Source organism: Lytechinus pictus, chromosome 2, assembly GCF_037042905.1.
Source record: "Lytechinus pictus isolate F3 Inbred chromosome 2, Lp3.0, whole genome shotgun sequence".
Classification (NCBI taxonomy): domain Eukaryota; kingdom Metazoa; phylum Echinodermata; class Echinoidea; order Temnopleuroida; family Toxopneustidae; genus Lytechinus; species Lytechinus pictus.
The window spans coordinates 23,187,424-23,201,901 of NC_087246.1; the positions used below are offsets into that span (position 1 = coordinate 23,187,424).

The 14,478-nt window shown below is 33.8% G+C and overlaps 1 protein-coding gene across 1 annotated transcript; it reads right to left on the reverse strand.

The window, feature by feature from the left end:
• Nucleotides 1-1,837: 1,837 nt before the first annotated feature.
• LOC135157562 (bolA-like protein 2) lies at nt 1,838-9,178 on the reverse strand. The gene is made up of 3 exons (XM_064113590.1): nt 8,743-9,178; nt 5,748-5,845; nt 1,838-4,778 (listed from the first exon to the last, which is right to left on the reverse strand). Exons 1-3 carry the CDS (start codon nt 8,803-8,805, stop codon nt 4,670-4,672), a joined length of 270 nt encoding a protein of 89 aa, XP_063969660.1. The 5' UTR covers nt 8,806-9,178; the 3' UTR covers nt 1,838-4,669.
• Nucleotides 9,179-14,478: the final 5,300 nt, after the last annotated feature.

Below are 14,478 nucleotides of genomic sequence, written 5' to 3' on the forward strand. Positions count from 1 at the left end.
TTTGTTTTGCTGCCATTTTCATCTATAACCTACGCTTCTTGATATACACTTGCTTGTATACACATTATTTCCTATCCACAACCTTCTTTATTCTTAGTTTCATCTAAAATATTCAACAACTTTCACAAACATGTACAATTTAAAACTGGCGAAGATTGATTTGGAAGTGGGTTTTTTTTATTTATCAAAATGTTATGTTTGTTGTTCAAAATTATTTTTACAAGATGATTGAGAACCAATACGAATCTAAAAGCGATGCCATGCCAGAATGGCAAGCAAAACTGCTCCTATGCAATACAAACACTTTATAAAAACTGGTTTAAAGGAGAATGAAACTCTTGGAGCAAGTTAGCTTTTGTGAAAGCAGAAAAATCAAAGAATAAGATCAACAAAAGTTTGAGTAAAATAGGACTAGCAATAGAAGAGTTATGAGCATTTGAATGTCGAGATCACTAATGCTATGGAGATCCTCCCATTGGCAATGCAACCAAGATCTGTGATGTCACAGATGAACAACTCTCCCCTTTTGGACGCTGAAAATATACCCCAAAACATCTCTTTTTGCTCATTCTAATCATATAATGTTGTGAAACCTCTTTACTTGTCCTCTCATAAAGAGAACACCTCACCTTGTGATAGACTCTATAAAAGTGAGAATATAAGTGAAATAAGTACTAAAGTAATGAGGGAGTTGTACGTGTGTGACATCACAGATCTTGGTCGCATTGCCAATGGGAGGATCTACATGGCATTAGTGATCTCAATATTCAAATGCTCATAACTTTCTTATTATTCATTCAATCTTCCTCAAACTTTCAACAATATGTTTCTTTGATTTTTCTCTTTGATATGGATTCAGCTGGTTTCAAGGGTTTCATTCTCCTTTAAAGTCTACTGATCAGGTACAGCAAGCTTTTAATTTTTCAATCGAAGATTAGCTATTATCATTTTTGTTTTCTTTTTTAAATACTATTATTGTACTATTGAACACTGTTAATTTTTTTTTTTTTTTAACTTTAAACAATCATGATCAGTTCAAACCAGGTTGTATAAAACCTCATGTTGTTTAATTTTGTTTCATATGTGACTTAGTGTTAGCCTATACAGCAAACCCATACTGGGGTACCATACACAATATGGCATCTTAATTTTGCAGTTCACGCACTTGGGGCAATTGACCCCCCCAAAAAAAAATTAATGAATAAATAAAATATAAATAAATAAATGAATAAATAAATAATAATAATTATAATAATAATTAAATAAAATGAAAATAAATAAACAGATTTTAAAAAATGAAATAAATGAATAAATCCATCATCAAGAAAAAAATGCTTCCAAAACCAAAACTATCACAAAAATAGATTTCCTTTCCGAAGGTCAAAAACTCAAAATTCTGCTTACTCAAAATTTTGAAAATTTGTTGGCTCATTAGACCATTGAGATTACATGTAAGTGCTGGTATAATTGTTTCATAAATGTTTTTGCTCACTGCTCTTGGCAAGGGTTACAGGTCATACTTATATCTCCACATCCATACTAGTCTGTATTTGCAAGCTCTATCAAGTATCTGCAGCTATCACAACAGGTCCTGTAGATGTTTCTAATGATTGATGTTCATGTCATTCAATACAAAGAAAGTATCATGAGAATGTTACAAATATGCACAATAATGTGCAACATATTCTTTTCTTGTAAAAGTAAATCATGAAATATCAATATATAAATACAAGCCACATTGTTAATAAAGAACATATATATTACAGCCAAATAAATCTATGAATTGGTGTAAATCAATAAATGAATGATATAATAATGACACGATTAAATCTAGCAGTTAAAATCATGGGTTGTATTTATTTTAAAAAAAAATCTTTCTCTGATTAATAAACTGGTACATGTTGTATAAAATTATTCAAAGATGCATGTATGCTGATAGAAAACTGAAGATATAACTCTATATGATACATCATACAATATTTATGATATATCATATGCTACAATGTTCAATGAAAGTGGTTTTCCACAGATTCTAGGAAATTGAGAACATCGATAGAAGGTCCCAATGCAAGTATGCAACAATAAAACAGACTTTCAGGAAAGAAAAACAAATCAGGGTCGACCATGATTTCCTGTATTATGAACTTGAAATGGGTCCTTTTCTTGTGATGAAAGTGAACACATCCTGGCAGTTGGTACAGAGGATATACTAGCACACATTCTTGTTTCACTTTCTATCAAAACATGGTCTATAGCAACATAGCACCCCTATCTGATATGAACTCATACACTACATTTGGTCTTCAAGTTGATATTCATCTTTAGAAATAACTTTACAAGGCATCTGAGCAGCTCCACTTTTATAACCTATCAACTCAATATGCTAACTACATGTAAATCAAATTCAAATTGGAATCCATTCATTTTTAACAGAAAAATAATACAAAGAGGATATAAAATAATTCATTCAAATTAGCTTAGAATATGCAAATGCAAACGTGTATGATACTAGATGTAAAACAAAAGAAATTTGAATTCATGATTGAAGCATAAACTGAAAATAGGATGGGGGAATTAAGAGAAAGAGTTAGATATTGCTTATGTAAGTAGTTATGATATTACTTCACTCAAGACATCTTGTACTCATCACTTATAAAACAGACTTGCCCTTCATATTGCCCCCATTGCATTTAAATTATCCTCATCTAAAAAGCATTGGGGATATGATTTAAGTAGGAAAATATTATATGCATATTCATGCCATTTGAATATCGAATATTATTAAGATAAATTTTGGGCGAATTTTTACATGTATGCTTCTGCTGATATGACTTCAGAAATTAGAATGGAGGTAAAAAATAATGGAGTACCATCGAACTTATTCCCTTTCAAGCCACGTTTGATGCTGCAGGAACAAAATATGTTACTTTTACGCCTCACTCTTCTTGCAGATTGTAGAAAACAGATTCCCATCTACAGACTAACTGGCCAGTTACAATATTGAAATATGCTTTAATTTCTAATGATAATCACTTTCCGCGGCCTCCGGAGGGGATATTATGAGCAGGCACATTGCTTTCTTTTAAAGAGTAATGCAAAAATAAATGCTGCAATATAACTTGATATATGATTTGAAATTTAATACTCGTCTGGCCCCATCTGGCTGAAACTGTGACACATACCATCACAAATCAGGCATGGCAATTTACCAGGAATTTTAGGTATCCCACCCGGGTAGGAAATGCTGGGAAGAACTTAGATATACAGGGATGCACAGGGAAAATGCTAGAATAGGCTTGAGAAACACCTGGGAAATACCTGAAAAATTCGAGAAGTATTTATTGTATTTATCTCCAACGATTTCCTTTTCCATAAAATATTATTGAGGCAGTTTTTACCAGAATTTACCAGCTATTAACCACCACAATTTCCGACTCCAGCCAAACCTGTCACAACTAAATATATTCAAACAAACTAGTCTTACATTTTTTTTTTGGTGGAAGGGTTGTGAAAATTTGTAAAATGTTCATTTAGAAATTGTCAATTTATGAGGGTTTTTCACATTTTGAAGCAGTACCATGCAATAATTTGTAAATTTCAGGACAAAATAAGGCAATATATTTTTTCTTGTGTTTAATATCCAAGTTTTGTGATCAAATAAAAAGGAAATATTCCCAATTATCTCTTTTAACACAAATTCCTTTTCAGTTTCCCCATGAATCTTGCGGCATCATACATTACGAAAGGCTACAGTGCATCTGTATTCTATTTCTTAGCAATGGGAAGCTGCATGAATTAATATGCACTTCATTTTAACTCCATTCTTCAGAACTACTTGTTTCAGGGAATCAATGAGTTCTATCAAAATTTGAACTACCGGTAATCATATTTCCAATTTTAGACTTGCATAGCTGTTGAATGAAGGAAACAGAATGGATCTTTAAAAAAAAAATGTCTGACTAATCAGCGCATTTTGATGGGGATGTAGTGGGTGGGGTTGGGGAAGGGGAGATGACCTGAAGCTGACATTATTTTTTTTCTTCAACTGAAAAATCGGGGTGTTAAAGAGTTAAGCCACCCATGCAACTCTTTCAGACATCTTTCCTTCTCCTTCCTTCCATTTTCCTTCCATCTTTTGTCTCTTTTCTTCTCCTATTTTAAATCTTATAAAATCATACTCCTTGTAGCACGGCCTAAGGCATTAAGAACATGAATAAAAAGGGGTCATTTCATGAGGTTTACAAGTCACTAAATCCACTTTGACTTGCATTTCCCTCATCCCCATCACAAAAAAAAATTAATGAATGAACAAAATAAAATCATAAAGTAACAAATTATCTTCTATTAAAATGATTGCTCATAATTCTCTAGGTCAATTTGTGTATCAACAGTCAATACACATGTAGTTCATATTTTATTGATGGATGAAATAAATATGAAAAAGACAAATAAAAATCAGTACAAATTGCACAGATTTCTCATTTTGTTCTCTTGTACTTGTAATTGATTAAATCTCATTTTTAGTTCTTCGGTGTTGTTTGCTAGCTTTTCCTGAGCTGAATGACTTTTTTTCCAAGGTTATTTTTCATCAGAGTCCTCACTCCTCAAAGCATTCAAGATCTAGGATGGAAACAGACGTGTACCTTAGAGCACTCCTAGAGGGGTATCCTCAGCTGGCTTCCTGCTGCTGCCTCTTGGTCCAGTCTGCTGGTGTAAGTGTTTTCATGGAGAAGGCATGGATGATCTTCAGTTCCTCCGCTAAACATGAATTCACCAATCTGTTAAAATATTTTGCAAAAAATACATGATGACTAGAGATGTAGAAGATAAGGGAAGAAGAATGTGGGATGGTGTTTGGAACAGGGGCCACATGCCTCTTCCAAATAAGACATGCCCCCTAGCAAGAGCACGGCAAGCCCCCCCCCCCCCCCCCCCATGTGCCTCCTACAGTACAAAAAAATAATAATAATCAATAACGAAAAAAAAAATAATGAAGTCGGAGTTCCCTTTCATGTCAAAAATTGTTAATTTCCTGATTAAAAAAATGAGTAGGCCTACCGGTAAATGAAATTCAGTGTAGGCCTATAGATGGTAGTCTCGCATCCTTTGGTCATATGCCCTACGCCCCCATTAATAACTTTGGTAAAATTTCCCTTTGATTTTCCCTAAGTTTTCTAGTACTGTATCTTATTGCTTGAACAGTGTGATCATGTTTAACTTTTTAATGAACATATTTCACACAAAAACCCGAGTGGCAAAGTAAATTATGGCCCTGCCCTAGCCTCATTTGACCTGCGCCTGCTAAGTGCATAAAAATGCAGGGTACATTAAAGATAGATTAGGTCTTGAGATGGTGCTGTCTAAGATGGTTCAGAGACTTACTTTTATAATCACGATAAAAAGCTCTTAGTCGTAAAAGTTTTAAGGGGAACTGTAGGGGAGTACTGCAAAAGGCTCTTCTTTGACATACAAGGAGCTTTTTTTGTCTGATTACAAAATAGATGGAGGAACGTACACAACTAAGGAGACAATTATTCAACATTTATCTCAATTAACTTTTTATTGTCTTTCTTGCAATGTGTGCTTTTGCAAGAATGTAATTGTGTGTTCTTATTTGCTGAGAATGAGGTTTTCAATTGCTCTACCTGAAATGGATTAAGGTGAGCAGTGAGCGATTGCTCTCGCTCACCTTAACACCAAGTCCCTGATGGTTGTTATATAGTGACTTTACGAGAGCATCTTTTTACCTGTGTCTCTGCAGCAGAGGCTTTCCTTCAAATTTTTCAGAGACGATGACAGCAGTAAACTTCAGGCCGCAACCTCCTGCAGTTTCATCTATTATTTCCTGAAAAAAGACATTTGGAAAGTACTCTCAACATCACTTTCAAATCACAACTGAAACCTGCCACATCATGTATTTATTATCAATATTATATATATTTGTTTTGCAATGCTAATACTTGAGGCTGCCTGTATGTAGGCACAACGACAAGAGTCATAACCACAAGATGACACTGCCCCCCCCCCCACAAGTTTAAAAATATGAAATAATTATGGGTTAACATAGGAAAAGTAAATTGGGGATGTGAATCATCAGCCTACCTATTGAATATTCACAACGTACATATAAAATTGTTAAATTACAAAATAAAGCTAAATAAATTTTATTTATTCTTCATCAGTTTTTGATGAAATGAAATTTTCAGCATTTTGCTAGTTAAATTGTACCTTATTAGAATGCATATTCATCCTGGGGCATGGAGTCTTCTATTCTAATTTGGACTAAATTAGATCTACAGAATAGTAAAATAAAAAAATAGTATTAGATCTAAGTCTATAGTCTTATATAAGCTTGTAACCGATTTTGCAATCGGCAACCGATTCCATTCGATTTCACCACAATTGGCAATCACTTGCCGATCTTCGATCATGCCCCTTGAAGGAAAAAATCGAAAATAAAAAATCGGCGTAGATCTGGTTACAGTGCGTGATCGCTCAGAACATATTTCAAGATTGTTTTTGAGGTGCTAGCTATTAATTTTAGAGGTCGCATTATTCAGGGAGAAAGACGCGGTATTATCTATGGCGATGTTTAAGAGGATAGATATCTTCTCTTCCAACTCATGGTGATAGCGGATGCCGCCGTGAACTTTGAAAGGTCGTATTACCGACGGAGCTCACTGCGTTACTCTCTTACATCGTTTATGATGATATACATTTTATTTTCAACCTCGTGGTGATAGCGGATGCCGCCGTGAACTTTGAAAGGTCGTATTACCGACGGAGCTCACTGCGCTACTCTCTTACCCCCTTTGTAATGATATAAATCTTCACTTCAACCTCGTGGAGATAGCGGACACCGCCATAAACTTTTAAAGACTGTACTATTGACGGAGCTTATTGAGTTACTCTCTTACATCGTTTATGATGATATACATTTTATTTTCAACCTCGTGGTGATAGCGGATGCCGCCGTGAACTTTGAAAGGTCGTATTACCGACGGAGCTCACTGCGCTACTCTCTTACCCCCTTTATGATGATAGACATCTTCTCTTCAACCTCGTGGTGATAGCGGACCCCGCCGTGAACTTCAAATTGATTTGAAAACGCTAGCTACCCAAAACATTTTAATAACATATTTCAAATCATCGTGCGTGCTTGCGTCTTCTACTTCATTTTAATTGCACTTGCGACTTTAAGATGATGCGTCGTAAGAGATCATTCCAATAATTCTAAATCGCTAGCACCTAAAAATCGTTCATTAACCTGTGATCTATGAGAAATATTTTCATTTTATTTTCCTTTGCGCCTTTGCTCGGAAGATGCGTCTTTTGTTTATCTTTCTAATAAAAATCACTCGGTTTATTTTAAAGCAATAACACCTCAAAATCCCTGGCTTTAAAACATGTTCCAAATGATCGCGCATGTTGGCGACTTCCATTCCAATGCATTCGTCTTTGTGACTTTGTCAGGAAGATGCGCGCGACCGCGAACAACATTTTGATGTATTCCTTTGTTTTTAAACATCGCCGATTCGATTTTCGATTCGATTTCGATTTTAGAAGCTTAACTGCCGATCCGATTTTCGATCTGATTTTTGATCCGATTTACAACATTAGTCTTATATACTCTAAACAATGAACAAACTTTCCAAATTCATAATAACGTTAGACTCTACTACCACTGTCTGGTATAGTCTTTGATGACCTGGCTTGGTTGGATATAAATGGTGGTGTGACCTTAATTCGCGCGTTACCTAATTTTGCACACGGACGAATATCTCGATATCTAATCAATATTTTGAAAAACTGATATCACCAACAGAAAAAGCGACACAAAATTACTCTTTATGGTAATTTTCTTGAAGGTAAGATCTCTATTTGTGAAAATATTGGCAAAACATCAGCAAATTTTGTTACCTTTCGCATCCGCTCCAAGAAAATCCGAACTTCTCAACAAGCTTCAAGAAATTGCCAGTTTGCAAGCAGAGGTCTCCAATAGTCCAAATAAGTCAAATGATATACCAAATGAATTTATGGCAGTTTAACCTCCATCTGATAGTGATACAATTATCTTGCCTTTGCAAAACGATCAAGCGCAAATTAAGGTCACACTTTTTTATGACACTTTTTCAGCCGAGCGCGCACAAGGCCTAGTCAATCGTCATTTTGAGATCGGGATACCGGCGAAACCCTTGGTCTACATTATAATTCCGTTAAGCTAATTTTACTTCGGAATCTTGCATTCCGTTTTGTAGACCAACCAACTTAGACTTAGTTACTGTCTCTTAATTAGGCCTAGTCTATTTATGATTTTTAATTTTATTATCATTTGTCACATTTTTTGTGTGAATTGTGACTTGAAAATCAACTTCATCATGACTTCATGTTATTGTTAAGAAAATGTTCGCAAATTATGGTCACCCCATTATATTATACTTTAAGCCCAGGCATTGCCAGGACTGCAACGTTAGATCTATGCAACGTTAGATCTAACTGTTACTTATCTAGACTCCCAAGGCCAAGCCCAAGTCGAATAATTTGTCATCAGCACAGTGAGCACAAAAACCACCCATCCCAGGATGTGCCAATTCCAACAAATAAGTCTATATCTGGGACAACAGTATTTTTTTCACTAGAAAGTAGAATCTATAGAGTCTGGCGTTGGATCTGCATAGGCCTATGCCATAAGTTGACGTTAGACTCTAATTGCTCAAAATGTTATCAATTCGATTCTCTCACCACATGAGAAGCCTGCAATTCACCACAAAGCTTCTTTTCCAATAGTTCAGCTGTGATCTCCATCTTGAGGTCTGACTCTAGACTAGGCCTTCGAGCTCTTCATTCAGTCCGATTCATTCCAAGACTTAGATTTATTATTTGTTCGATTTTTTTGCAGGCAAGCGCGGTTAATTTTCGTTGCGACAGTTGCGTACCGGTACAGGTACCGGTATGTAATTTACCATAGTAGCACATTTGGGCGGTACCAAATCCAATCAGTGCTAAAATGTTGAGATTTGACCCAAATCTCTGTCATTTGGGGGCAATGACCCTTAAAGGGGGAGGGGGGGGGGGACGTCCGGCAACCCTGAAGAAAGTTTGTTGTAAAATACCTGAACAAAAAAAAAAATCTATCCATCCATACATCCATCTATAACCTTTGACCCCCTTCCTAACTCATTAATTTAACTACATTTCAATTAGCTTATTCAAATGATTGATATTTTTATTGACTAGAGTTGGGGGAGATTAAAAAAATAGAATCAAATAACAACTATCAATCAATCTCCAATTCTTTCACTCTTCCACTTTCCCTCTTAATTCTTTCGTTCTCCCTTTCTTCATGTCATCTACTTGCTGCTACTTCTCATTTATGTCTTGCCTCACCTTTTTCTGTGATGGAAAATGAGATTAATAAGTTATTATTGCATAAAATCCAGTACCTATGATTTGAAACCAATGTATTTTCATAAGGCAAAAATGTTTTTGTTTGCTCTGTTAGTGTAGAGCAAGTTTCATGCATGTCCATATTAAAAAAAATACATGTTCACTACATTTATCTGAAATTGATGTTTTATAGATCTATAGTAAATGTATAACTACTGTAATTCAGATTCTTGCTTTTTTATCCTCTCTCCACCGTGGAGTAGTTATCCCTGAAAGAATGTGGCAGCTTACAGCACGAGAAGAGCAAGAAAAGACTAACTGGACGCAATATTTGTATACAATAAAAACATATACAAGAGAAATATAATTCTAGAGTGAATATATATAGATATATTTTAATAATAATAATAGTTGTATACTCTCAGAAGGAAACAAATTAAGCAAGATATTTCAAAGAGAATCCACTTTGACAAAACAAAACAGATTGTTATAGTTATATGAGCCTCAAATCAAGTAATACACAATAATCTTCAAAGTGGAAATTATATGATTAACATATTCCAAGCATATATTCATTTCAAATGAATAGATGTAATAATTTTAGAACTATCATCTTAACACAATTGATCCATTGAGGTCACTAAATCTAAATGCCCCTAATATAAGAGATTAATGGCATTTCAAATATTGCTTTAAATAATCATTCAGTTGGCACATCTATCTACAAAATCATATTTTATATGATTCCAGAGTGATAATTCAATCCATATTGAGCAATCTGGTGGATTTTTGATAAATGCATACGTAACATTAAAATTGGGAAAGAGAGCGATAAGTAGAAATGCCTAGGAATACAGGGTTTTAAGCTCAAAGAATACAAGATTTTAAACTATAGAGGTCTTGAAAAGTGCAATCAGGTATATACTCAGAAAGCAATACAATGGATATATTAAAAGGCAAGTCACCTTTTACAAACTAGAGGGCACTGTTTCAGAATGCATTGTAGCTAGCAGAGATTCACTGTGCCTTCGGGGGAGTGTTTCATCAACATTTTCATCCGACAAGTTGTCAGATCTGACATCTTTCTCTGATGTTGATTGGCTGAGAGGTACTGTTACTATGGTAACTGTCGGATAAAATAGGACTTGTCGGATAAAACGTCCGACAAGTCCTTTCATGAAACGCCCCCCAGATCAAGTAAAAAGTCATGTGTCCAATGACTGTGATTTCCATTGTGATAATAAAATTGTGTTAGGTTTATAAAACCTATAAATGATTAGAATGAATTTAGAGATACCTTTAATTACATAGTTTCCTTCTTTACTTTTAGGTTTCAACAATATATAGCCTGCATCTTTACCAGGAATGCATTTTTTTACCAATATAATGAAGTCTCAGATATGATTTTTGTAGTAAATAAAAAAGTAAATAATATCCTTAGTCTATAAAAAAGTGTTATTGTAATACCAATGTACATCATACCCTCTGGTAAAACAATTTAAAAAAAAAAAACTTTTTTCAATAAAAGTATTAGGGGGTCATATGCAGTGCAAACAAATAGGAGAATGTCTATTTTTCCTGTTACTGTTCTACCTAACCAAAATAAACCTTTTTTTTTTAATTCTGTATTTTCACTTTCTATTGAATCTATACATTCCAACCAATCCTCGCTTACCATTCTTTAATGTGGCATTTGATTTTAAATGCTTCAGTAAGAATATTTTAACCAAGCTTTTTTAATATCTATATAACGCAGAAATAATTAGTAATGCAGATTTTAAAGAAACGCTACATACAAGGTCTAAAATGCAAAATAAGGCACTAAGTTCTTATAGATCACATCAAATCTCAAGTTGGAACTTATTAAGTGACTCTGTGTCCAAAAAGGTCTAAATCAAGACTCTCCTATACTTTTACAGCTTGCAAAAGTTTTCTTTCTTTTTTTTAACTTGGTTCTGCTTTCAGCTCAACGGCATGATCTATGACAATAAGGGTGTCTTATTCGGCCATTTTTTAAGGACTTGAATGCTCCAATTGAAAGCAAATTCGGTGTATATACTGTCATGACTGTATAATCAGATGACCATTCTGGAACTTGGTCAGTAACAATTTACCATTTGAAACTCCAATTTCAATCTTTTTGCCATTTCCATTGAAATCGTACAGTCAACCAAACAATAAGAAGCTGGCTTTGGACATAATAGAATATACATGCATGAGTATGCCATGTTCCTACATTAAACAAAAGCAGAGGTCAAATCTGGGGTATATGATTTTTTACTTTTTGCAAATGGATCAATGTCTGATTATTCCTATTAATTCAATAAAAACTCGCCAAAACCTAACGCCATAATCCAATTTCTGTTTGAAACTACTCCTTTTTAAGTCAAATGATAGGTTATTTATTTCTTCAGTATGCTTTATACAATTCAGGAATATAAACGTGGTATAATGTAGTCTGTAATTGTCCAATGAAAGATTCTTTTGCACCCACTTCACAAATGATATGATGGCCAATAACATTCAGAGTATTCTATGTATAGACATGTAGTTAAATATTTACATTCGCTATTCATTATTTGGAATTATATTTATGATGATTTTGAGCATTAACAACAAAAAAACAATAGATATACAAGAAAGCAAAATATAAATTAGATCCAAATTAACCTCTCTCTTTTTTTCTTTTTTTTTACATTTATACAAGACCTTTACACCCCTTAAAATTTACAGTTCACTTTATCTACAGTACACGAATATAGTATAGCTTACAGAATTTTAATTTTTCATATAAATAACTTTCATAAATGTGATAATTTATTGAACAAGCATTTTCTGAAAGTTTACCTAAACTTGCCAGGAAAATGGAGGAATACATATACTAAATTAATAAATTGTTGAAAGAGATCTTCCCACTATACACACAATTTTTCTTATTTTCCAAATTTCAAAAGCTGGACCCTGATTCATGAAACATACCATTGATTATAACTGCCATTTAAGGTAAGAAATCCTGTATTTCATTTGCTGTGAAGTGATATAACCATTGTAGTCAACACTGAAGGCAAAGTAACAATTCATGCTATGATTTGTGTGATAGGGTCCAAACCTATCATGAAACACCTGATTTCTTTAAAGGGAATTTTCACCCCAACAAAAAGTGGATTCAAATAAATAGAGAAAATTCAAACAAGCATAAGGCTGAAATTTTCGGAGAATATTCCAATTTTTTAATAGATATGACAATAAAGATTTTTTTTTTAATCACACTGGGTTGCAGCAATGGAAATCCCAAATTTAAAGGTGGAGTCAAAACTTGTTTCATATGAGGAAAAAATGATACAATTCATATTTCCCTCATTTGCTTTATGCTCATATATGATATCTTGTGAACTTGAGCAAAACTTTGAAATGTCATAACTTTTATATTTCATATCAGATTTTGATGAAATTTTCAGCGCCTGAACTACATGTAGTTTGATTTTCCTTTTAAATTTAAACCAATATATTGTTGGGGTGGTCTTGTCGGGTAATTTTTTATGCAATTCGTTTTCAAAGTTGAACCTCCTCACACAGGCTTAATGACTTGTCTTATTAAAAAAGCTTGACAATTTATGAAGTTATTATAATGTAATATCTTTTCTTCCAGTCATGGTTGAACGCTAATGTAGCATAAAGTAAAATCTAACAACTTTTACCTTTAATTACTTTTAAAATACACACACCTAATTATTCAAATTGAAGGAAAAGGTGACCCCTTCTCTGTCCTCTACCTTCTAAAGCAATTAAGGAAGAATACAAAATGAAAGAGGCCATGATTGCACTTGGAATTTCACGGAATATATGAACAATTTGGGCAGAACATTCATGTGTGTAGTCCCATATATTCATTTACAGTTGAGACCAGAAGTTTACATACACCCAGGAAATTCAAAGAAATATTGAAACTTGCCAAACACCATAAAATTTACTGTATCTTAAAATATATTTGTGCCGTCATGACGAATTTGATATCGAACAAATGAGTATGTCATGCTCCTTCATCACACTGACATTGCTTTGTCATCAGAAGCTGAAAAAATATTTATATATTTATATTTATAAATATATTATGTTTATGCATTTATATATTTCTATGAAACTATGTTTGAAAATATAACAAACCATCGAATACATTTGGCACAAATATTACTTTTTTTTCTTCCAAGAAAATTCCACCTGAAATAAACTTTAATCCCAGTGGCATCCTAATCATGTGAAATCTTTCATTTGATACCAAAGTTGTCATGGTAGTATTTATATTTATATATAGTAAACTTTACGACGTTTGGCAAGCAAACAAATTTCACTGAATATCATGGGTGTATGTAAAGTTTTGGCCTAAACTGTATATATATAGAGTGCTGAAACAATTTCCCCCCTGGGCTACATAATACCTCTGGTGCCCATGGGAGATATGCATGCCACCCAAATCTGGTTATCTTATTCTTCCAACTCCATTTCAAGAAATATACAGACAATATAGTACATTAATGAAGTCCTTAATACAGTATGCAATATCACTTATTTCCTCATCCTCATGAAACAAAACAATGAAACATTAAAAATCTCTAAATAGCATGTCAGAAGGAAATCATCCATATACAAGCAGATAAAATTAGCCATACACATCCAGAGCTCTTTACATATTCTCCTCATTAGCTACATAGCAACAGAAAACATTGAGAAAGTCTTACAAGCTAACTGCAATACCTTTCCTCAGATGACCTTTGACCTTACCATGTGACCTCATACAGTACCATAACAAGAAGGTTCCCCCATGGCATCAACACTTAGTCTCGTAGTAGGAAATAATATATATTTTTAGGGGCTATCTTTTTATTCCACATACGGGCGATTGCAGAGTTTTGGGGGCTATTTCTTTTATTTTAAGGGCTCCTTTTTAGGGGTAACAAGCAGTTATGCAGTAAAAGCAAAGATCATTATTCTGCCATAGATAGCGTAATGATTTTCTAAATAATCTTGGATATATTTTGTGACATATCTTGGTGCGACTCTAGAAAGAATGGTCGCCCTAGAGCATGCATTTAA